This window comes from Talpa europaea (assembly GCF_964194135.1).
Source record: "Talpa europaea genome assembly, chromosome: 12".
In the NCBI taxonomy this organism is placed as follows: domain Eukaryota; kingdom Metazoa; phylum Chordata; class Mammalia; order Eulipotyphla; family Talpidae; genus Talpa; species Talpa europaea.
This window is the reverse complement of record NC_140079.1, coordinates 39,762,613-39,787,790: the sequence shown is the minus strand read 5'-3', so window position 1 is coordinate 39,787,790 and position 25,178 is coordinate 39,762,613. Positions and strand designations below refer to the sequence as shown.

Genomic DNA, 25,178 nt, shown 5'->3' with positions numbered 1-25,178 from the left:
GGTGGGATATTTACGGGAACTACACCTGAGGGATAAATAAAAAACATGAACAGCAATGTAAAAAATTTTTTTAAAAGAAAAAAATGTGTTGTTTTAATGGGTCTCAAAATTTTGTGACAGGTTTTTGAACAAGTTTTTTCCATTTAAAAAGTACTGATTTTGGGCCTCCCCGCTGGCGCAGCGGTTGAGCACTGGGTTGCGAAGCTGCCCGCGGCCTCTGCGGCGCCGGTTCGATCCCCGGCTGCTCCCCGGCCACCAGAGGCGGGTCCCACGCAGACCTCTCCTGCCACCCGCTGCTCCCCTCAGCAGTGTACTTCGGTCCTTCTGCCAGCTCTGCTCCCTGCTCTGGCTCTGGTGAATTCTCTCACCCTCCCGCGCTTCTGACTGTACCCAGTGCTTGTATAAATAAATAAAAATTAATCTTAAAAAAAAAATAAAAAGTACTGATTTTGGGTGCTGGGAAAACTGGGTCGTTACATGCAAAAGAATGAAGCTTGACCACTACCTCACACCATACACAAAAACCAACTCAAAATGGATTAAAGAGCTAGACATAAGAGCTGAAACCATAAAATACATAAAAGGAAATATAGGCGAAACACTACGTGATTTGCATATCAAAGACATCTTTACAGACACATCACCCAAAGCAGTGATAGTGAAGGCAAAGATAAACAGCTGGGACTATATCAAATTAAAGAGCTTCTGCACAGCAAAAGAGACAATAACCAAAACAAAGAGAAACCCCACCGACTGGGAGAACATTTTTGCACCCAACACTAACGATAAAGGACTGATAACAAAAATCTACAAAGAGCTGATGAGACTCAACAACAACAAAGAAAATAATCAAGTCCAAAAATGGGCAGAAGAGCTAAAAAGAAACTTCTCCAAAGAGGAAATGCAAATGGCCAACAGGCATATGAAAAAATGTTCAACATCACTTGTAATCAGAGAAATGCAAATCAAATCTGCAATAAGATACCATCTTACACCAGTGAGAATGGCACATATTAAAAAAACTAGCAACAACAAATGTTGGCGAGGGTGTGGAGCAAAAGGAACTCTTCTGCACTGCTGGTGGGAGTGCAAACTGGTCCAACTACTATGGAGAGCTGTGTGGAGATTTCTTGAACTACAAAACATAGAGCTTCCATATGATCCAGCAATTCCACTCCTAGGTATTTACCCAAAGGACACAGAAACATCCATTCCAAAGAGCACCTGCACCCCTATAGCAGCACTGTTTACAATAGCTAAGCTTTGGAAACAACCCAAATGCCCAAAAATAGATGACTGGATCAAGAAGATGTGGTACATATACACCATGGAATATTACTCAGCATTCAAAAAAGATAAACACATGCAATTTGCAGCAACATGGATGGAGCTGGAAGGGATCATGTTCAGCGAAATAAGCCAGAAAGAAAAAGAAAAATACTGGATGGTCTCACTCATAGCAGGAATCTAGAAAACTTAAATAAGGGACCAGGAAAAAGAATAACTGTAAGAAAGAAAATATCAAAATCAACAAACAACTATGAACCAGAGACACTCTATGGGGGGTAGGAGGCAGGGAAAGGAGGGATTGGAGTCAAAATAAGGGGGTTGTAATTGTATGGGGAATATAAAAATAAAATTTAAATTTAAAAAAGTACTGGTTTTGAAAACTATTAACTTGAATCTCTCTCTCTCTCTCACACACACACACACACACACCCCACAATATAGTCTGCTTTCCTTCCGAAGATTCTATTGTCATCATTAGGCATCCTTTTTTTTTTTTTTTAAAGATTTATTTATTTATTTATTTATTTATACAAGCACTGGGTACAGTCAGAAGCGCAGGAGGGTGAGAGAATTCACCAGAGCCAGAGCGGGGAGCAGAGCAGGCAGAAGGACCGAAGTACACTGCTGAGGGGAGCAGCGGGCGGCAGGAGAGGTCTGCACGCCATGTGGGACCCGCCTCTGGTGGCCGGGGAGCAGCCGGGGATCGAACCGGCGCTGCGGAGGCTTCAGGCAGCTTCGCAACCCAGCGCTCAACCGCTGCGACACCGGGGAGGCCCCTGCACCACATCTTCTTGATCCAGTCATCTGTTTTGGGGCCTTTGGGTTGTTTCCAAAGCTTAGCTATTGTAAATAGTGCTGCTATAAATACAGGGGTGCAGGTGCTCTTTGGAATTAATGCTTCTGTGTCCTTTGAGTAAATACGTAGGAGTGGAATTGCTGGATCATATGGAAGCTCTATCTTTAGTAGGTTGAACTATCTCCACACAGCTGTCCATAGTGGTTGGACCAGTTTGCACTTCCACCAGCAGTGTAGGAGAGTTCCTTTTGCTCCACACCCTCGCCAACATTTGTTGTTGCTAGTTTTTTTAATATGTGCCATTCTCACTGGTGTAAGATGGTATCTCATTGTAGATTTGATTTGCATTTCTCTGATTACAAGTGATGTTGAACATTTTTTCATATGCCTGTTGGCCATTTGCATTTCCTCTTTGGAGAAGTTTCTTTTTAGCTCTTCTGCCCATTTTTTTTTTAAAGATTTATTGATTGATTGATTGATTGATACATACATACATACAAGCACTGGGTACAGTCAGAAGCGCGGGAGGGTGAGAGAATTCACCAGAGCCAGAGCGGGGAGCAGAGCAGGCAGAAGGATCCCAAAGTACACTGCTGAGGGGAGCAGCGAGCGGCAGGAGAGGTCTGCGCGCCATGTGGGACCCTCCTCCGGTGGCCGGGGAGCAGCCGGGGATCGAACCAGCGCTGAGGAGGTTTCAGGCAGCTTCGCAACCCAGCGCTCAACCGCCGCGCCACCAGGGAGGCCCCGCTTCTGCCCATTTTTTGACTGGATTATTTTCTTTGTTTTTGTTGAATCTCATCAGTTCTTTGTAGATTTTTGTGATCAGTCCTTTATCATTAGTGTTGTGTGCAAAAATGTTCTCCCAGTCGGTGGGGTTTCTCTTTGTTTTTGTTATTGTCTCTTTTGCTGCGCAGAAGCTCTTTCATTTGATGTAGTCCCAGCTGTTTATCTTTGCCTTCACTATCACTGCTTTGGGTGATGTGTCTGTAAAGATGTCTTTGAGGTGCATGTCATGTAGTGTTTTGCCTATATTTCCTTCTATATGTTTTATGGTTTCACGTCTTTTTTTTTTTTTTTAAATATTTTTTATTTATTTGTTTATATTTATACAAGCACTGGGTATAGTCAGAAGCGCGGGAGGGTGAGAGAATTCACCAGAGCCAGAGCAGGGAGCAGAGCAGGCAGAAGGACCGAAGTACACTGCTGAGGGGAGCAGCGGGCGGCAGGAGAGGTCTGCGCGCCATGCGGGACCCTCCTCTGGTGGCCGGGGAGCAGCCGGGGATTGAACCAGTGCTGCAGAGACTGCGGGCAGCTTTGCAACCCAGCGCTCAACCGCTGCGCCACCGGGGAGGCCCTCACGTCTTTTTTTTTTTTTTTTTTGCGGGACCCTCGCCAGTGGCGGGTGAACCAACCAGCACTGCAGAGGCTGCGGGCAGCCTCGCAGCCCAGTGTTCAACTGCTGTGCCACCCGGGGAGGCCCTGGTTTCAGGTATTATGTCTAGTTCTTTGATCCATTTTGAGTTGGTTTTTGTGCATGGTGTGAGGTAGTAGTCAAGTTTTATTCTTTTGCATGTAGTGGCCCAGTTTTCCCAGCACAATTTATTGAACAAACTTTCTTTGCTCCAGTGCATATTCTTTGCTCCTTTGTCAAAGATAATTTGACCATAAAATTTCTGGGTTTTCTATTCGGTTTCATTGGTCTGTGAGTCTGTTCTTGTTCTAAACCATGCAGTTTTGATTATTATGGCTTTGTAGTATAGTTTGAAATCTGGGCGAATGATGCCTCCATTCCCCTTTTTTTTTTTTTTTTCCCCAGGACATTAGGCAGTCTTATACTATTAAACTAAAGTGGCAAGTTAAGCCTGGCTCTGCACTGATATGGAATTTTCACACAGCTCACATTGCTGGCAAGTTTGTTCAACCAAAGAAGAAGATGGATCAGAGAAGCAGAACATTTCAGAAACTGTTCTTCTATTACTGATTAAGAATGGAGTAACAGGTATCAGGAATAATATTCATTTAGCTTTCTGAGGTTTCTGGGAAGATTGCTGACCTTTCCAGCTCCAACTGTCTTTTGTCCACTGCTTTGATGACACCCACAGCATGACATCCGCCTCTGTCTCATGTCATGAATAGCAAGATGGTCCAAAGGAGAATAGTCAGAGCTGTCAACACACATGGGCTTGTCAGGAAATAGACATTAATGACAGCATCACCAGACTCCAATCATTTGGGTCCATCTTTCAGCTTTTTTATTTTTCAGAACAATGATCCAGCTTCTTCTTCAGTTCAGCAAACTTGCCAGCATTCTGAGCTGTGTGAAAATTCCATGTCAGTGCACAGCCACCAGATTTGGCCTGCATGGTTCACAATAATCACCTGAGCCATGAAGTCAGCTGCTTCCATTGGGTCATTCTTGCTCTCACCACTCACATTATCACAACAAATATCTTTGACAGACATATTCTTGACACTAAACACATTTAATTCTCCAAGAAGAGCTTTGCTCAAAGCTTCATGGTGCATTTCAACAGACTTTACTTCAGTTGTACCATTGACTGGGAAAGGTTTGGGAACATCAGGTTTGGGAACAGCAATTTCAACTCAGCTCACAGTGCCAGTACCAATATCACTAGTTTTATGAACATCATGGAGGGACTGGTGCAAGGGCTTATCAGTTAGATGAGTTGGTGGAGGATGCAATCTAGAACCATAAGCAGTGTGGCTCCAGTGGCATTTTTTCTGCTTTTCTCTTTCCCTCCTTCTGTTCTGGAATCCAATATGAATATGTTTGTATGCTTCAAAGGTCTCTCTTGTTTTATTTTCCGTTATTTTTCTTTCTGTTCTTCAACTGAACAAACTCAATTGATTAATCTTCAAGTTCACGGATTCTTTCTCCTGGCATTTCAAATTAGCTGTTGAGCTGCTCTACTGATTTTTCCTTTTTTTTTTTTTTTTTTGTATATTCAATTCAACATTTTCTGTTTGCTTCTTTTTGAAAAATTCTTTTTATCTCTATCAGTCTTCTCAGATTTATCATCATTCTCATACTTTCCTTTTGTTCTTTAGATGTAGTCTCTTTTAGTTCTTTGACTATATTTACAATAGCTGATTTAAAGTTTTGTCCAGTAAATTCATAATCCAGGTCCTTCAAGGACAGTTTCTGTTGATTTCCCACCACACACACACACACACACACACACACACACACACACACACACGTATTGGTCACATTTTTTGTTTCTTTGCCTGCTTCATAATTTTTTTGTTGTTGAAAGCTGGACATTTTATTTATTTATTTTTTAAATATTTATTTATTTATGCATACAAGAATTGGAGTACAGGCCAGAGGTGTGGTGGGGGACGGTAAAAGGATTCACCTGAGACAGAGTGGGGACCAGAACAGGCAGATTGACGGAAATACACTGCTGAGGGGAGCAGCGGGAGATTCAGGAGAGGTCTGCTGTGCCATGTGGGTAGCTGCCTGGCCAGGGATTGAACTCGTGCTGCAGTGGCTGCGGATTGCTTTATAGGCTGCGTCCTAACTCCTTGAGCCATCAGGGAGGCCAAAAACTGGACATTTTATTGTTTTTTTTTTTTAAAGATTTATTTATTTATTTATACAAGCACTGGGTACAGTCAGAAGCGCGGGAGGGTGAGAGAATTCACCAGAGCCAGAGCGGGGAGCAGAACAGGCAGAAGGACCGAAGTACACTGCTGAGGGGAGCAGCAAGCGGCAGGAGAGGTCTGTGCGCCATGTGGGACCCTCCTCTGGTGGCCGGGGAGCAGCCGGGGATCGAACCGGTGCCGCAGAGGCTTCGGTCAGCCTTGCAACCCAGCACTCAACCACTGCACCACTGGGGAGGCCCAAAAGCTGGACATTTTAAATATATAATGTGGTAACTTTGAAAATCTTATCTCCCCTCTTCCTAAACCCAGGGTCTTTTTTTTTCCTCAAAGATTTCTTGATAAAGCTTTTTTTTTTTTTTTTTTTTTTTTTTTTTTTGCATGGAAGAACTTGGGTGTAAGCCAGAGGTATGGGGGGGAGGGTATGAGAGGATTCACCAGAGACATAGTGGGGAGCAGAACAGGTGGATTTACTTAAATACACTGCTGAGGGGAGCAGTGGACAAGATAGGAGAGGTCTGCTGTGCCACAGCTGTAGCAGTGGTAGTGCTGAGACTAACCCCTAGGCCACCAGGGAGGCCCCTCCCCAGGGTTCTTTATGTTATTGTTTATTTTTATCATAGCTTCTGATTATCATGACTATGGTGCTTCTGATTATCATGATTATCTGATTATCATGACTATAGTGCTAATTCTATAAGGTCTGTATTGTTTTTCATATGTAATCACTGAAGACTCTGTTTCATTACTTCTCTGGTTTTTTTGGTTCATTCTTTTCTACCTGTGGCTGATCTCAACTAGACTCTAGGCAAAGATCCTCTCTTTGAATATGGCTCAAGGATGTACATAGTGTTTCCATAGCAGTGGTCTTTAAGCATCTTATGGGGTGATTTATGGAGAGCTTTTCACCTTTCAGCCCCTGCCTCCCTTTGACCCCTGCCTTGGGCAAGACCTCTCTAGAGCTGATGACAATGACTTCCAAGACTCAGTACATACTGATGGGTATGAACATTGTGTGACGTGTCTGACATACTCTACCTCATGAATGATTCATAACAAATAATTGGGCAGTGAATTTTACAAATGAGGGAGACTGTGGTTCTGATTCTGACAGAGCTAGCAAGTAGCATTACTGAGACTGGAGTTCAGATCCTCAACACTGAACTCATCTCCCAGCAGGGAAATGTAGACAAGACTTATTTACCCTTGAAGAAAGCATATTTCTTGGGTAGTTCTCACTTGAATCAGGTATGAAGCCTCCCAGCACCCTTATACTTTTCCTCCCTTGTAAAGGAACTGTTAAAATGACCTGTCCTCTTCCTGGTTTTATAGTTCTTCTTAGCACATGATGATATATTTTCTACTTTTCCCATACAAGTATTGAAGACCTACTATGTGAAAAATCCTGGGCAAGGTATTGTTATTATGGAGACAAAAAAAAGAAATAGTTCCAGTCTTCAAGGAGTTCACAGACAGGTGAGGAGATATACTAAATAAATGTGCTGCTGGGTATGCTGAGTGGTCATCACATACATGGCCTAAGCCACCTGAAGGTCATACCAGAAGCTGTCTGGGAAGGCTTTCTGGAGGAGGCAACACCTGAGTGGAATCTGATGTCTTTGGTTCAAATACACTTGAATGTGCCTGAAATAGTACACATGCTGCACACGCAGGCACGCACACAGACACAGGTATTATTGCTTTAACTATGTCCTTTTGGTTCCTCAGTCTGGTTTATTTATAAGTGGAGCTGCTGTCACTGTTGTTAAGGTGACTCAACCACCTATTTTGTGGCTCAGGTGTTTCTATCTTTCTTTATTTTTTTAAACCCTTTCTCCCACCTCACCCCCTTCAGCTCCGGTAACTTCAATTCATTTGTCAAGCTCCACTAGTTTATTTTTATTTTGCATTGTCAGTTCATCTGCTTGTTTCATTATATTACCCATGTATGTGAAATCACTTAATATTTGTCTTAATCATTCTGGTTGACTTCTTCTGACTTTGCATAATCCCCTCTAGCTCCATCCATGTTGCTGCAAATGGCAAAATGTGATCTTTCCCTATGGCTGAATAATATTCCATTGTGTGTGCACACATACTTTTTCTTTTTTTTTAAAGATTTATTTATCTATTTATTTAATTTATACAAGCACTGGGTACAGTCAGAAGCGCAGGAGGGTGAGAGAATTCACCAGAGCCAGAGTGGCGAACAGAACAGGCAAACTGATGAAGTACACTGCTGAGGGGAGCAGCGGGCGGCAGGAGAGGTCTGCGCGCCATGTGGGACCCTCGCACAGCTGCTGGGGATCGAACCGGCATTGCAGGGGCTGCAGGCAGTTTCACAGCCCAGCGTTCATCCGCTGTGCCACCAGGGGAGGCCCTCTAATTTTAGCTTTTTAAGAAATTAGATCCAGACTGATTTCCAAAATGGCTGCACCAATTTTCATTCCCACCAATCATGCATAAGGGTTCATCTTCCCAGGCATCCTCACCAACACTTGTTGCTAAGAGTCTTTTTATTTATGCCATTCTTTTTCTTTTTTTTTCTTTTTTTTTAATTCCCTGCCAGAGCAGGGAACAGAACAGGCAGACCGACGAAATACACTGCTGAGGGGAGCAGCAGGCAGCAGGAGAGAGCTGTCACGCCACATGGGACCCTTGCCGGCGGCAGGGGATCGAACTGGCGTTGCAGAGGCTGCAGGCAGCTTCGCAGCCCAGTGCTCAACCACTGTGCCAACAGGGGAGGCCGTATGTATGCCATTCTTAAAGGTATGTATCATATATTTTCTAATTTAGAAAATTATATATATATATTTTTAATATTTTATTTATTTATTTATACAAGCACTAGGTACAGTCAGAAGTGCGGGAGGGTGAGAGAATTCACCAGCGGCAGAGGAGAAAGCAGAACAGGCAGACAGACAAAGTACACTGCTGAGGGGAGCAGCGGGCGGCAGGAGAGGTCTGCACGCCATGTGGGACCCTTGCCCGGTGGTCGGGGATTGAACCAGCGCTGCAGAGGCTGCGGGGCAGCTTCGCAACCCAGCGCTCAACCGCTGCTCCACCGGGGAGGCCCAGAAAATTATATTTTTTGTCTGACCATGCTGACTTGAATGTCAGCCTGTGAGGATGGGAAGTTTTGTCTGTTTAGTTCTTTGCACCCCAGGGCCCACAAAAGTGCACACAGTAGATGCTCAGCAAAGTTTGTAGAGTGAAAAAGTGTTAAACTCTTATAATGGCTTTCCATCATGCCCAGAATAAAAGTCAAACCCCTCTCAACTACCCACAAAACTTTATATGATCTACTCCCATCAACTTCTTGTCTTTATTTCTCTGTACCATCCTCCTTGCTCACCCAATTCCAACCACCAGGACCTCTCTGCTGGTCTTTGAATAAGTCAGGCATATTATCCTTGCCTCAGTATCTTTGCACCATCTGTTCCATCCACTTTCCTCCATACACACACATGGCTTTCCCTCACTCCTCAGTTCAATGGTCAAATGTCACCTCTTCAGGAAAGCCCTCCCTGATTCCCTTTCTTATCCCATCACCAGTCGTATCCTCTCAGATTCAGGAAGAAAGGGGCAAAGTCACAAGGATCTTGGTTCCTTCTCCTTTGATTGCTCCCCCCAAGCATCTTCTCTGGCCTCCTCAATCCCTCATGCCATCTCTGCTGATGTCCAAGTGTGTCCAATATTTTTTTAAGATTTATTTATTTATGCATACAAGAACTGGGGTACAGGCAGAGGTGCAGGGCATGAGAGGATTCACCAGAGACAGAGTGGGGAACAGAACAGGCAGACTGACTGAAATACACTGCTGAGGGGAGCAGCGGGTGATTCAGGAGAGGTCTGCTGCACCATGGGTGACAGGGGCTGCAGACAGCTTCATAGTGCTGTGTTTAACCCCTTGTGCCACCAGGGAGGTCCAAGTGTGTCCAATATTAAGAATATAATCAGGTGTCCCAAGTTATTGCTGGGCACTGAACTTGGCACTGGGAACCCAGATGTGTGACCTTGGAGAAGTCACTACTCCTCTCTGGGCTTGGTTTTCCCAGCTATAAATGGAACCAACTGGATCCTCTTCACAAGATTTTTGTGAGGAAGAAGAGAATATACATGGTAGTGGCTTGACACAAAGCCAGCATTCAGTATCTATTAATTATTTTAGAGTGCTCTTAACATGAACAGAAGGGCCAGTAATATCCAATACCTTCTCAGCCATTTACATGTATTTTCTCATTCAAACCCATGAGGTAGGTACTATTATTTGCTCTCTTTTACAGATAAGGAATCTGAGGTTCAGAGAGATTAAGACATCAGACACAGTGGTTAGGTGGAGCAGTATCTGCAGTTGATGGGGTCTCTACTCCCCCTCTTGTGGTCACTCAGATGCTCTCCTTCTAAGCCTCCTGTACTACTTTTTTCTGGAAGTTTGGACTGCCTTGAGATCACTGTTCACACTGTTCATACCACAGCTCACTTAATAGGCACTTATTAAGTGCTTACTGTGTGCTGGGCACTGAATGGGGCACTGAGAACCCAGCAACATACAAAACAGACAAAATTTCTTCCTTGGTGGGACCAACATTTGAGTGGCATATATGCGAGTATAGTGATAACACTGTTGGGGTGATGGGATCGGGGAGAAGAGATGGAATGTGATGGCGAGTAGAGGGAAGTCCTTTCATAGAGAGGGAGTGGAAACAGTCTCACCAGGCACAGAGTTGAAAGAGGTAAAGTGAGAAGACCTTTAGGGGAAGATCATTTCAGGCAGCGGGAACAGCCTGTGCAAAGGCACTGAAGCAGGTATGTGCCTGGTGTGTTGGCAGCTCCGGGAGGAGGCAGGTGTAGCTGGAGTTGAGTGAGAGAGGGAGTGAGTGGGAAAAGAGAAGGTCAGGAGGTGACAGGTAGGCTGTGCAGGGTGCACTGCGCCAGCGTGTGGTCTCAAGTCCATCTCTCAGACCTGGCCTGGGGTTCCCACCAGCTGATAATCCATGGGGTCCAGAGTCATTGTGGATGAACGAATGAATGAATGAATCTATGATTCCATTTGGTTCCTAAGAGAAGATCCTTGTGTTCATTCACCAGCAGGAGAAGTCAAGGGGGAGATGGGGAAACATAGGGTTTGAAACCTGCCCCCACCCCACTCCCTGGCTGTGGAAACCTCTCTGTGTTTCAGTTTCCTCATTTGTAAAATATAAGAGCAGTCCCCACCCCAAGGGATGTGACAGGGATTGAATTCACAAAGTGAGTTTGTGTGGTTGTCATCACTGTCATTAGAATAGACGATTTGGGGGGCCTCCCCGGTGGCGCAGCGGTTGAGCGCTGGGTTGCAAAGCTGCCCGCAGCCTCTGCAGTGCAGGTTCGATCCCCGGCTGCTCGCGGCCACCAGAGGAGGGTCCCACATGGCGCGCAGACCTCTCCTGCCGCCCGCTGCTCCCCTCAGCAGTGTACTTCGGTCCTTCTGCCTGCTCTGCTCCCCGCTCTGGCTCTGGTGAATTCTCTCACCCTCCCGCGCTTCTGACTGTACCCAGTGCTTGTATAAATAAATAGATAAATCTTTAAAAAAAAAAAAAAGAATAGATGATTTTGCATCATTATTCTGCAGTTTAAATTCTCTGCACCGCAGGCAGTGTGGCCCAGGCAATGGACTCAGGCCAAGGTGGCTACAAATCCCAGTTCTATCAAAGCCGCATGACCATGAAGCAGTCAGGTTCCCTCCACCACCCACCAAGCCTCAGATTCCCCATTTGCAAAACAGGGGTGGTAACCTTAACTCCCCAAAGTTGTGTGGTCAAAATGTACTGAACATCCAGTGAGAGATGCTTTCTCTTCCCCTTGGCCCCCTTTGCTTGGGGTCCCACAAATACATGATTTTTATAAAAGTAGCAGCCCTTGGGGCCTCCCTGGTGGCATAGGGTTTAAATCTCAGTGCTATCACACTATCACTGCTGTGGCCTAATTTCGGATTTCCAAGCAGGGAGCTACCCACATGGTGCAGCAGACCTCTCCTGTCTCGGCCGCTGCTCCCTTCAGCAGTGTATTTCAGTGGATCTGCCTGTTCTGCTCCCCACTCTGTCTCTGGTGAATCCTATCACCCCTCACACCTCTGGCCTCCACCTCAGTTCTTCGATGCATAAATAAATAAATAAATATTGAAACAAAACAAAACATAACAAAAAGTTACAGCCCTTGGCTTCCACTAGGTGATGCCCAACAAAGCCTCAAGTCACCCCTGGTGGGTGGTTGCAACAATGTGCCTGCTGCAGGCTGCTGTTGTAGTGAGGTAGGTGTGGCCAGCTCTCATCCAAAGTCGGAACCAGAAAAATCTGTGTAGTTCTTCACGTAATAGCACTTTAGCTGCAGAAAAAAGAACAAACGCTTGAAGAGTCCCTTTCAAGTATTATGCTAAAACCAATAGAAATCACAGTCACTATGGTTACTGTCTAATGCAGTTACATTATTCCAGGGTCTGTGCTAAATGCCTCCCTTGCTTTCCCCATCAGGCTCAGAGCCCTTCATGAGTCTTTGAAAAAGAGTTGAATTTCTCAATTAACAACAACAATTAACAACACATTTAATGAATGAGCAACATACCTGAATAGACAGTTCCCCAAGGGGGCCATCCAGAAAACCAACAGATGTATGGAAAAATATTCAGTATCACTTTTAATGAGAGATGCACATTAAAACCACAAAAAGATATGACCTCGCACCCATGAGAATGGCACTTATTAAGGACCCCACCAACAAGTGCTGGAGAGGATTTGAAGAAAGAGGAACCCTAATATATTGTTGGTGGGAATGTAAACTGGTGCAGCCATTGTGAAAAGTGATTTGGACCTACCCTAAGAAACTAATAATGGAAATACTATATGACCTAGAAATCCCACTTTGGGGTATCTATCAAAAGAAAATGAAGCTATCACCCCCCTCCCGCCCCGCCCCACAAACTGTATACTCCATTTGTTTACTGCAGCATTATTTACAATAGCTAGGACATGGGAGCAACATAAGCATTCACTGAAAAAAGACTGGATAAAGAAGATGTGGCATATCCACAGAGTGGAACACCATTCAGCTGTCAGGAATTTTTAGCAAAACAGAAGGAGGTCAAGGGAATTATGTGCAGTAGAGCAAGTCAGAAAGATAAAAACAAACGTTGAAAGTTTTCATACATGTGTATATGTATACACACACACGCAGATGAACAGACAAAGCAAAATAATTATAAACTAGTGGACATCCATAAACAAAGTGAGGTTTCTGAGGTTAAAAGGAAGGAGGGAAGGACAAAGGGATATAAGAGGACGTTGTGGGGGAAGCCGAATTCCTCACCATAAACCCACCAAGTCCTGCTCCGAGGCCTGCGTCTACTCCAGGCCCGCGTCTCCTCCACTGCCCTACTTGCCTTTTTACTCACTCAGCTCCAGCCACACTGGTCTCTGTGCTGTTCCTCAAACACACTTAGCATGTGCCAGCCTGGGGGTGGTAGACAGTCTGCTTCCTCCTTTAGGAACGCTGTCACGTCTGCATGTCCCCCCTCCCCGCCCCATTTTACTCAAGTCTCTGTCCAGATGACCCTCTTCTGGGACCCGATTCCTCTTTCTACACTTGTCACAAGTGCATCAGTTAGAGAAGGACTAGTGGTGCTGGTAACAAGCAGCCCCTCAATTTCAGCACTTCATTTCTCACACTACATGCCCATCACAACTTGGCGAAGGAGCTCTGTTCATCACAATCACCCAGGGCTCAGGCAAGAGGAGTAGTCCCCCTTCCAGTGGTTCCACTGTTGTGGCAAAAGGAAAAACTCTCCAGAGGGCCTTGCACTGGTGATGAAATAATTTGGCGCAGAAGTAATACCTGTTACTACTTGCTGCTCACAGCTCATTGGCCAGAACTGGCCACATGATCCCCCCCCAAAGGGTGCCAGGACAAGCCATTCTACTGCATGCTGAAAATAGGTGACCAACAGCACTTACAAGTAAATAAAACCCTCACTTTCTATGCCCTTTCTCTGCTTTGTTTTTCTTCATAGTACTTATCACCCCAAATATCAGTGTGGCTTCTTTTTTTTTTTTTTACTGGAAGTCTTTGCAAGTGTGCATTTATCAGTATTCATAAACGTGAAATACCACAGGCACATTGACTTTAATGAAATACAAGAAAGTTCAGATATTAACATAAAATAGATTATAGAAATCTCTTGAAACATTTCTTTTTAAGATCTTGAATACCTAGTCAACAAGCCACAGTGTCATAAATATTGTGTTGTATTAAAACTAACTGGCAATTGACATTTCAGCTCCAGGCTATGTCTAGATTGAATACTAATGAAGCCAAAAAAACAAAAACAAAACTAAAAATCTTCAGCTTTAAGTCCAGTCCCTTACAGTGAAATGCAGGTGATGCAAATGAACTGAAATATCTCAGGAAAACTAATTTTCTCTATCCTGTATTGACTTGAGTCATACTCCTGTAGGGTTCAATGACCAGAAATTACTAATCTATGCAGACACCTACTGGTTGAAAATGCACTTTGTGGCTTCTTGTTTATTTCCTCATTCAAATTTTAGCACCACAAGGCAAAAACTTGGTATTGTGTCCAGCTGTGTCCTGAGCCTTGAATAGCACCCAGTACAGAATAGGTACTCAATAAAGATGGAGCTGAAGGGCTGTGTGAGTGAGTGAGAGATACTATCTACCGTCTAACTTGAGAAGCCAAAGTTGAAATGCAAGTAAGTACCCTACACATTGAGTGATCCTACTGGCCCGAAATGACCCCCTAGCAGTTCCTGCACCCAAGGCTCAATGGGAACCACTCTTAGCAATGGCCTTTCCCTTCCAGGGACCTCAGGGACTCCCCTCAACTTTCTGCCTCAAGAACTTAAATGACACTTGGAGGCTGGGCTTCCTTCTTTTTTTTTTTTTAATATTTATTTATTTATTTATTCATTTATTTATTTATATTTATACAAGCACTGGGTATAGTCAGAAGCGCGGGAGGGTGAGAGAATTCACCAGAGCCAGAGCGGGGAGCAGAGCAAGCAGACTGAAGTACACTGCTGAGGGGAGCAGCGGGCGGCAGGAGAGGTCTGCGCGCCATGTGGGACCCTCCTCTGGTGGTGGGGGGAGCAGCCAGCCGGGGATCGAACCAGCACTGCAGAGGCTGCGGGCAGCTTCACAACCCAGCGCTCAACCGCTGCGCCACCGGGGAGGCCCTGGGCTTCCTTCTTAAACACCAGGACTCACCACTGCACACCCCTGAGGATGGCTTCTATAAAAATTAATAATAGGGCCTCCTTGGTAGCGCAGGTTGAGCGCAGCACTGTGAAGCTATCTGCAGTCTCTGCAGCGCGTGTTCGAACCCCAACCAGCCCGGGAGATACCCACATGGCACAGCAGACCTCTCCTGTCTCACCGGCTGCTCCCCTCAGCAGTGTTTTCAGTCCGTCTGCCTGTTCTGCTCCCCACTCTGTCTCTGGTGAATCCTCTCACCCCCTGCACTTCTGGCCTGTACCCCATTCTTGTATGTATAAATAAAAATAAATCTTAAAAAAATAATAATAATAACAAAAACAACCATGTGGCAAAGAGAAGCTGGAACCCTTGCACATTGCTGCTGGGAATGCAAATGGTGCAGCCACTCTGGAAAACAGAATGAAAGTACCTCAAAAAGTTAAACAGAATTGCCAGATGATCCTGCAACTCCCCTTCTGGGGATATACCTAAAAGAATTGAAAGTAGGGGCATGAACAGAGATTGGTACACCCATGTTCATGGCAGCGTTATTCACAATAGCCAAAGGATGGAAACAACCCAAGTGTCCATTGGTAGAGGACCAAATAAACAAAATGTGCTCCATCTATCCAAAGGAAAATAATTTCGCTTTAAAAAGGAAGAAAATCCTGACACATGCTACAATATGGGTGAACCCAAAAGGACATTATGTTTAGAGAAATGTCAGCCACAGGAGGACAAATACTGTATGATTCCACTTATATGAGGCTCATAAAGGAGGTAGATTCCTTGAGACAGGAAGTAGAATGGTGGCTGCCAGGGCTGGGGAAGGGGAGATGGGGAGTTTAACAGGGACAGAGGTTCAGTTTGGGAAGATGAAAATGTTCTGGAGGTGGATGGCAGGGATGGGTTCACAACAATGTGAATATAATGCCACTGAAATGGACACTTGAAAATGGTTAAGATGGCACATTTATGTTATGCTTACTTTACCATTTTTTTAAAAAGTTGTGAATCTCACCTGCTCCATGACCAAGTTCTGTTCTGTGGAATAGTCATCTGGCTCATTATAACTTTCTAAATTCTTCCTCAGAGTCACAAAGTGGCCAAGGCCACTTCTCATGCTCCAAGGTCAGTTCTTGAACCTCAAAGATAGAAAAGGAATCAACAAGCAACACCCCCAAGAGGGATGACGCCCATTTCCCCCAGCATCACCTTTTACTGGCAGCACACACAATAGCAAGGTGACCCATTTGGTGAAATTTCACGGGGAAAGAGAAGGAGGGCTTACCTTCTGCTTTCTCCATGCCCCCTGGCCCTTGGTCATGGGTCTGCGCAAGAAGAGGACAAGCTCAAGCTACCAACGCCCCATACCCCCTCCCCCACACTCACAGAGTGCCGGGGGAAGAGCGTGGGTCCTGAGCAGAGCGCATCTGGTCGTACCCATCACAAACTGGTTTGAATCATCTGCTCTTTTGAATCGCCCACATGCCTGCTACACCCCCAATTTGGCTGTAACTCTTTTAAAGATTTGAATAGCATCTTTAGCAACTGAATTGCACTCTCCTGCACAGAGGGGAGAAAATTAAATTTTCTATATTTTAAATAAAGGTTTACATTTTTTACCAAAGAGGTGCTGTGGTCACGTGGTTCAAAATTCACAAAATATAGAAGATAGACCATGCAAAGTCTCCCTCCCACCTTTTCCTCCCAGCCAACAAAGTGCCACCCACCTCACCTGGGTGACTGTTACTGTTTCCTGTGTCCCAAAAGAGATAGTCTATGTGTGTCAAAGCAAGGAAATTCTCATTATTCTCCTTGTTTCATACTCTCATTGTTCTGCATCTGGCTGTTCTTAACAAGCACAGCAAGCTGCTCCTGGGGCCGTGCCTATATCCTGGTGCCCTTGTCATTTCTGAGCATGCTGGCGTGCCACTACCAGCGAGGGAGGGCATCTGTGGCCTCTCTGCTCACAGGCGCCCTGGGAGCAGCCATGACTGAAGGGGAAGTTATGGGTCAGGACCGCAGCTCCCTCGTGTCCTCATCCCATAAGTACCTGCGTCCAGCCCAGATCCAGACACCCCCAAGAGGGACCATGCCCATTTCCCCAGCGTCACCTTTTACTGGCAGCATCCCCTTCCCTGCCTCACTTCTCCTGTCCCTATTCTTGGGATCACCTCTCAAATAAATCAGGAGCCTTTCAGTCCTCTCAGAGCTAGCCTCTGGAGAGACACAAATTAGGACAGCAGTCTTTCCTGGTGATCGTCTCCAGCGGAGAGCCCCTCCTTCCACCTCTCTGCTGCCTCGAATCCCTCGTGTGGGTTATACATTAAACACTCCCTATTTTTGATCTCTAGCCCGGCAGCGATCTTGCACACCTGGTATGCATGCCAGCACTGATAAAGCAAGTCCTTGGGAAATTCCTAGAGATGGGATGAGCGGGTCAACGCGTCCCTGCCTAGTCGTTTTGATAGATTTTGCCAAATAACCCTCTTTTTGGAGCCTATTTCAAGACCCCAGCAACTTTCCTTTTTTCCATTCCCACTGACCCCTTCCCCAGTCACAAGCAGGAAAGGCGGTCAACGCCAGCCCGCACCCCGCGGTCGCCGGCGCGCCGGGGTGGGGGCCGGGGCTGTGGCCTAGCTCGCCGAGGCCGGGTGCGAGAGCCGCGCGCGCTCACAGCTGGAGAGAGGCCAGGACCACCCGGGCCACCGTGATTTCACAGTGAGAATGATGGCAGCCAGGAATAAGAAACACCGGAAGGCATGGAGGGGGTGGAAGGAACTGGGGGCCTGCTCTGCTCGGCGCTCTCGAGCAGGGGTCGGGGCTGTCTGCCCACCCCGGCGCGCGCGCTCGGCGGCGGGAAAGCTCTCCGCGGGCGCGGGGCGGGCGGGGCTCTTCCCTCCCGGGTGCTCTCCCGAGCGCGGCTGCTCGGCGGGCGACGCCCGGGGGGTGGAGGCTGTGCGCGCGGAGAGCAGCGGCCCGGCCCGAGGAGAAGCCGGAGAGGGCGAGCGGGGAGCGCAGGGCCAAGAAACCTCAGACTCGCAAACGACAGGCAGGGATGAGGGGATGGGGCTGAAGGGGAGATTCCCACAAACGGGCGGATGGGAACCAACGCCTCTTGTTTCCCGTCACTTTCCCCGGTGCGGTGGAAAACAATGGAGACACGCGAGCAGGGGAGAGGTCTTGTTCCTTCAGGGCAAACTGTGGCCGTTTACTGTACCGGGGAGGTGCGCGGGGTGGGGGGCGGGGCGGGGAAAGCGTTCACCCGGGACCGTGGAGGACAGAAAAGGTGGATTTATTGAAATACACGCAAGGGAGCAGGGGGCCAGCTGGAGATATCTGTGTTGGAAGAAGGATTTGAGGCTCTCTCTTACTCTGTTTTTGAGGGCTTTCTTACTTGGAGCATCAGTTTGCACCAGTTGTCTGCTGGGGTGTCTGGTGCAGGGCCATGAATGTCCTGGCCCTGCCTTCCTGGAGCTGGGCTGGTTTTTCTGGTCCTGGTGGTCCATCTTCTGGCCCTGTTCCCATAACAGTCTTATCCATTCCCTCCTCTATTCAAGCCTCCCAAACCTGCCTGCTGGGCCTAGTTTTTAACCTTATTAAATGATACCCCAACAGAAACCACTACCCTTTCTGGCATTGGTACCCATCCATTTTCCTATCTGTACAATGTAGGGGTGCGGCCAGTGCAAGCGGCCTCAGTTGAGCTTCTGGAGCCTGGATGGGGGCAAAGTAAGGTCAGCTCCTGGCTCCCCTTTCATCTATTTACATTAATGCCTATTATTATTATTTCATTTTTATTAAAGTCCGTTTGGTAATTCACGTTTTGAGTTGCCAGACTGGCCAAGGACTGGGCTTATTTGGCCCCTACGGGGAGAGACAGAAAAGTGCAGTTGATGTTACACACCACTGGTCCTCACAGTCCATGAGGGCATACATGGGTACAAGGCTAAGGTTTGCTTGTGAAACAGATTGTGAGGATTAATATTAATAGTTACATTAGTATCTCCTTGCCTTTGGGTGACTGAGGCAGCTGGAGGACAGATATCCAGCTATCAACCAGTCCTATCAACTCCATCTTCAGTATCTATTCTGAAACTGCCCATTCACTTTGCACCCCCTCAATCAGGTGTCCCAGTTCCCACTCTCCCCACCCAGTTTTGTCACCCCATGGCTGTTGCCCATGTGCACCTGAGTTAGGGCAGAACCGAATCCCAATGCCATCAAAATGACTTGTTTTTTCTGAGGTCTCCCAGGCTTTGGAAGGACAAATGCTGATGGGATTTGCCAACAGGCAGGATGTAATATGTGTGAAAGAGAACTCTGGCTTCTTCAAGTTAAAGAGTAGATAAAATAAAGCCACATGCTATTGAAGATAAAATGAAATGCTGCAGGCACAGTACCTGTCCAATAACTTTTGTTGAATGGACAGATTAGAAAGAAAATGAGAGATAATGGAGTTTTAGGGAGGAGAGTGGAGCAAGGTGTTTTAATGATCCAGGTCGGCTATGCTCTGGGAGAACAGAGTAACGAGCTGCGTGAAATCCACAAGTTAAAAATATTGGAGTTTTGGGCTTCCCTGGTGGCGCAGGAGTTAAAAACAGCACTATCAAACAATTGCCAGCCACTGCTGCATGTTCGATCCCCGGCCAGGGAACTAACCCACATAGTGCAGGAGACCTCTCCTGCCTCGCCCGCTGCCAGTGTTTTTCAGTAGATCTGCCTGGTCTGCTCCCCACTCTCTCTGGTGAATCCTCTCACCCCCCACACCTCTGGCTTACATTCCAGTTCTTGTATGCATAAATAAATAAATCTTTTAAAAAACTGGAGTTTTGCAGCAACACAATGAAGAAAAGAAACAAACGACACTGGAGACAGATTAAATCTGCTGGCATAATCCACTCAAACAAGAATCTAAGGGGTTAAGACACAGCCTATGAAGCTGTCCGCAGCCACTGCAGCACGAATTCAATCCCCTGCCAGGGAGCATAAATAAATAAATCTTAAAAAAAAAAAAAAAAAAGACTCTAAGGGAAATGGGAAAAGACAGACAGGCTGGGCAAGGGACTTCAAGAAGATATATAACATGAGCAGTGGTGTCTGTAGGATAATACTTGAAAGTTTTATGCTTTTATGTCCCATGCAGTTGAACATGTACTTGTACATGCATGGTGATTACAGCAGTGTTGTTTTAGTGGGGACATACTTATGGGCATTGGAACAGAGTAGTATGCCCAGAACAGACAAAGCATAAGAGAAACTAGTATAGACAGAGGACCACTCAGTAAGGAGGACAGTGTGTCACCCAAGTAGGAAAAAAAAAAATCAAACCAAATCCCTACCCCACACCATACAGATGATCAAACTTTCAAAGACTAAAGAGCTAAATGTGAGAAAGCCAGGCTTACAATTATGGGAAGAAACATAAGAGAGTATAATTTATGACCTTGGGTGGCAGAGGAATTCTGCATGAGAGGTGTCATTAAGGAAAAGATGGATGCATATGAAGCCATTAAATGAGACACCATAAATACAGTAAGATACAGGATGCTGACCCAAAGGTTTTGCAACACATGCAAGGAAGAATTTGTACACGAGGGTGTAGTTTTAGGGATTATGTGCAGACCAGACTTACAAACAAGAGTGTGCCTCTGCTTTCTTTGGTTGTTCCATACTACCCTGTAAAACCAAGCAGTAGTATGATACAGTCCGTCACCAAGCACAAGTAGCCAATGCGCAATAAAGCATGTAGAGGGCAGCCCAAGGATCCTCATGAGGGCAGCTCCTCTGAATTGACATAGATGCCCCGGCCACTCAGGACTATACTACATATCTTTAAAACAGAATTCAGGGCCTCCCCTGGTGGCACAGGCGGTTGAGCACAGCGCTTTGAAGCTGTCCACGGCCTCTGAAGCGCCAGTTCTATCCCAGCCAGCCAGCGGGGGTCCCATATGCCACAGCAGACCTCTCCTGTCTCTCCCACTGCTCCCCTCAGCAGTTTATTTCTTCAGTCTGCCTGTTCTGTTCCCCATTGTGTCTCTGGTGAATCCTTTCACCCTCCTGTGCATCTGTCCTATACCCCAGTTCTTGTATAAAAATAAATAAAATCTTAAAAAAAAAACCCACAGAATTCAGACAGGGAGCAAACTCTTCTGGCAGAGGGTGGGGGAGATGCAAAAGCCAATAAAATCAACAAAAATATTTTAAAATTATAATACCTGGAGTTGGTGAGGATATGGAGTAACATTCTCATACATTGCTGTCAGATAACAAACTCTTTGTGTGTGTATGTGTGAGAGAGAGAGAGAGAGAAAACTTTTCAATTCATACTTAAAGGATTAAAGATTTCATGGTAAAGAATTTTACCTAGAAATTCCATTCCTAGATATTCAGCTGAAGAAAAGTATCACATATGTGCCTTTGCATAAGGATGCTTAGGATATTTGTTAAGAACTCACCATCGAAAATAACACAAGCAACAATAATACAGGTAGGTGAATCACCATACAGTCATACAATGGAATCCTACACAGTTATTTATTTTTTTAAAGATTTATTTATTTGTTTGTTTGTTTGTTTATTTATACAAGAACCGGGGTACAGGCCAGATGCACAGGAGGGTGACAGGATTCACCAAAGACAGAGCCGGGAACAGAACAGGCAGACTGACAAAATACACTTCTGAGGGGAGCAGCGGGTGAGACAGGAGAGGTCTGCTGCGCCATGTGGGACCCTCGTCAGCAGGCCGGGATTGAACCGGTGCTGCCTCCTGCACCACCAGGGGAGGCCCTACACAGATATTTAAATGATGCTGTGGGACAGGGGTCGATAATTTTTTTTCTGAAAAGCCCCAAATATTGTGAGTTTTGCGGGTGACAAGGTCTGAAATGACTCAGTTCTGCCAGTGTAGCTCGAAAGCAGTTTTTGTCCATAATCCATAAACAAATTTACTTTATTTATAAATACATTTTATCTATATGCAGGGCTGTAGTTTTTGACCCCTCTTGTAAGGGGACGTATATTGAGATGGAAAGATGTTTTTAATGCCTTAATATGCTTTTTGAAAACTAGATTGTCCCAATGGAGTTGAAAAATGATGTGCACATAAAACTTTGCATATAGAACCTTCTAGCGGTTTTATTTGTAACTGTCCAAACTCCGCAGAAACCAAGATGGCCTTCAGCAGGTGAATGGATCAAAAAATGTGGTCCATCCAACAATGGAATATTAGTCAGTGCTTAAACAAAATGATCTATCAAGTCATGAAACACGTGGAATGTAGCAAGATGTTCATGGAGGGCAGGCTCTCTCCTTGAACCACGGGCCACGCGTTCACAGCTAGGAGTGTGTCCGTCCACTTTCTTCTTTAAACGGTAATTTGAAATAAGGAGCCTCACAGAGCCAGGCGTAGAGGACCAAAAATATGAGGCACGAGGGGGGCAGAAAAAACTGGGACAAGGGAGCAGGGGTTAATGCAGGGTGCAGAGGAGGGCTGGGGAAGTGGGCTCCAGGGAAGGCAGGGGAATGGGGGAACATAAATGTGGCGGGGAACCGGGAGGCACAAGGAGTGCTGGAAATGAAAGGCAGAGGGGAGCTGTACTTATCCGCGCCCAGGAGCACCTAGAGTTCAGCCCCAGAGGCTCCATCCGGAACTAGTGGCCCAGGAGGAAGCGCCCCCGCAGCCTCACCCCTCCGAAGCTCCGCCCCAACTTCGCTGCAAGGCCTTGGTGCTGGTCCCGGCCTCGCCCTCCCTCTGGCGGCGGACGGCGAACGCTCGTCCCTGGCTGCCGCGTCTCCCCGCCCGGTGTGTCCAAGTCACCTCAGTCGGTGATGGTGCACAGGTGCATTGGGGAAGGAAATACTGTGGGGATTACACCTGAGGGGGTGGAGGGAAACAAATACTGTTTAAAAATGAACAATGATGTAAAAAAAATTTTTAAAAAGAAAAAGAAAAAAAACCTCAAATTACCCCCCAAAAAATAAATAAATAATAAGCCTCAGCCCCAGCTCAGTTGCGGCTCACGGCTCAGTTGCCCAGCGTAAACAAATGGAGGGACAAACCCCACCACCAACACACTGTTAATGCAGAGACAGAATTGCTTACGCACCTGCCTATCATAAATGCAAGACGTTTGGCAAAAAAAAAAAAAAAAAAATACACAAAACCAATGCAATTTATCATTAAGAGTTCAAAAGTTCGAGAAAACACTGAAAAACTCCTGGTGCAGTAGCACTGCAGAGTCATTAGGAAAACACTGAAGTATCACTGTAGAAATAACAGAAGAGCCACTTTAATAGTTCCTTAATAGCAGATCTTAGGGTGTGTGGAGAGAGTTCTGATCTCTCCCTGCCTTATATTTAGGAAATGTTTTTTAAAAGCACGATTTCCAAGAATATTGGATGTCTTTTTTTTTAAATAATAGATTTTATTTTTATATTCCCCATACAATTGCAACCCCCCCATTTTGACCCCAATCCCTCCCCTCCCACTCCCCACCCGAATATTGGATGTCTTAATACACTCACACGTGTATACACACAAACACATGCACACACACCACACACGGAATATTTATGTGGTGTTCTATGACCTGTCCTTACATTGGTGTTTCGGTGATCAACTGCAGTAAGCCCGGACTCAGGCAGATCTGAGCAAGATCTCAGTTTGTACATTGCCGCCTGCCCCGCCCTTCCAAGTCTTGGAGGGGCCTAAAGAAAGTTTCCCCTGTTCCATAGTTCATGTAAAATCTGCAGCACTGATATATTTGCACATTTAGGCCCCCCAACACTCAGACCCACCCCTGAGAAGGAGACATTTTGCTAAGACGCTTAGTCTTAGTAACAATCACTGGAGAAGGAAGTGACAAGTCAGAACCCACCATCCAACAGAAAAGTCTAAAGCCCACGAAATAAAGGTGCCTGTCTGTTCTGAGGCTCGTCTACTTCTTGGACATTGTTCCCAGGTGGTACACCTTGGTTCTCCCCTAGGATGGGTGTTGCCATGTTGTCACACCATGAGCTATAATCTTTGACAAGATGGCAGAGTATCATGATTATAGTGACTGTCTTTGATGCCAAAAGAAAAAGAAACAGACTGCATTTCCACCTTTGAAGACTTTTTTATTTTTGGCTTGATGGTTTTAAAAATTCCATTTGTGGGCCTCCCCGGTGGCGCAGCAGTTGAGCTGCCCGCAGCCTCTGCAGCGCCAGTTCGATTCCCAGCCACCGGCGAGGGTCCCACAAAAAAAAAAAAAAAAAAAAAATTCCATTTGTCTTTTTCACATTCTGACTTATTTTTAAGTCTGTGCTCTGAGTACTGGGAGTCTATGGCTTGGGAGGGGTGGCAGGGAGGCCTGTATCCTGTAGGACACTTTTTGCTCTCCCCCAGTCCTTACTACATAAAAATCTGAATTTTCACCCATTTGGTCCAGCAAAATTTCTGAAGGGAGAGGAGTAAATCAAGGCACACCATCAGATCCTGGATGGTACTCAAAATACTCAGCCACAAAGTACTGCCCAGGCAATAAGCTGGCAAAGCAGAGTCTCAGGATGTTGACCCTGTAGGACTTGGGAAGTATGGGGGTCCTGGGCAGAAACCACTGCCAGACCAGTAGGTACAGCCAGTACTCCTCAAGGGGGATCCTGCTCTTGTTGACAAGTGCTTTTAGGTTATAATTTCTTTTTTGACCTAGTGGTTGGTCCCAAGGCAGTGCTCACTCTTTGCACCCCACATTCCTTAAGTTTCTCAGCTTAACTGGGAAAGCTTTCAGAGATTTTACTTGGAGAGATTAACCTGTAACAAATGGGACTTTTCAAAGCAAGTGGGAGTGTTTCCCCTTCTAGGAATTTCTACTACAGTTTTATTCCAATGTATGTAGATCAGGAGCCAAACTTTTTCCAGAGAGAATCAGAGAGTTTGGAAGCCATGCCATCTATGTGCACTTCAGCAGTGGTAGTATAGAAGATATGTAAATGAGTTCTTGACAAATATGTAAACGTATGCAAATAAATGTGCATGGCTGCCACAATAAGATGTTTACAAAAACAAATGTCAAGGTGTAGCTGGGCCAACACCTATCCTAAAGCCTAGTTTGAAGTGTGAGTGGTGGAAACAAAGTAAATACCTTGTACAAGGCATGGTCCATATGATTAAATATGGAAAATGTTATGAACTGAATTGTGTCCCCCCAAATTTATATGATCAAGTTCTAACCCTCAA

General features: G+C 45.7%; 1 protein-coding gene across 1 annotated transcript; it reads right to left on the bottom strand.

The window, feature by feature from the left end:
* Window positions 1–12,019: 12,019 nt before the first annotated feature.
* On the bottom strand, window positions 12,020–23,632 carry TSPAN16 (tetraspanin 16; the record flags this gene model as incomplete). Its single annotated transcript, XM_084249967.1, is given in 8 exon segments — window positions 12,020–12,076; window positions 15,978–16,080; window positions 16,172–16,287; window positions 20,595–20,633; window positions 20,637–20,705; window positions 20,707–20,753; window positions 20,756–20,792; window positions 23,561–23,632. Coding segments are annotated over 8 exon segments (540 nt in total).
* Window positions 23,633–25,178: the final 1,546 nt, after the last annotated feature.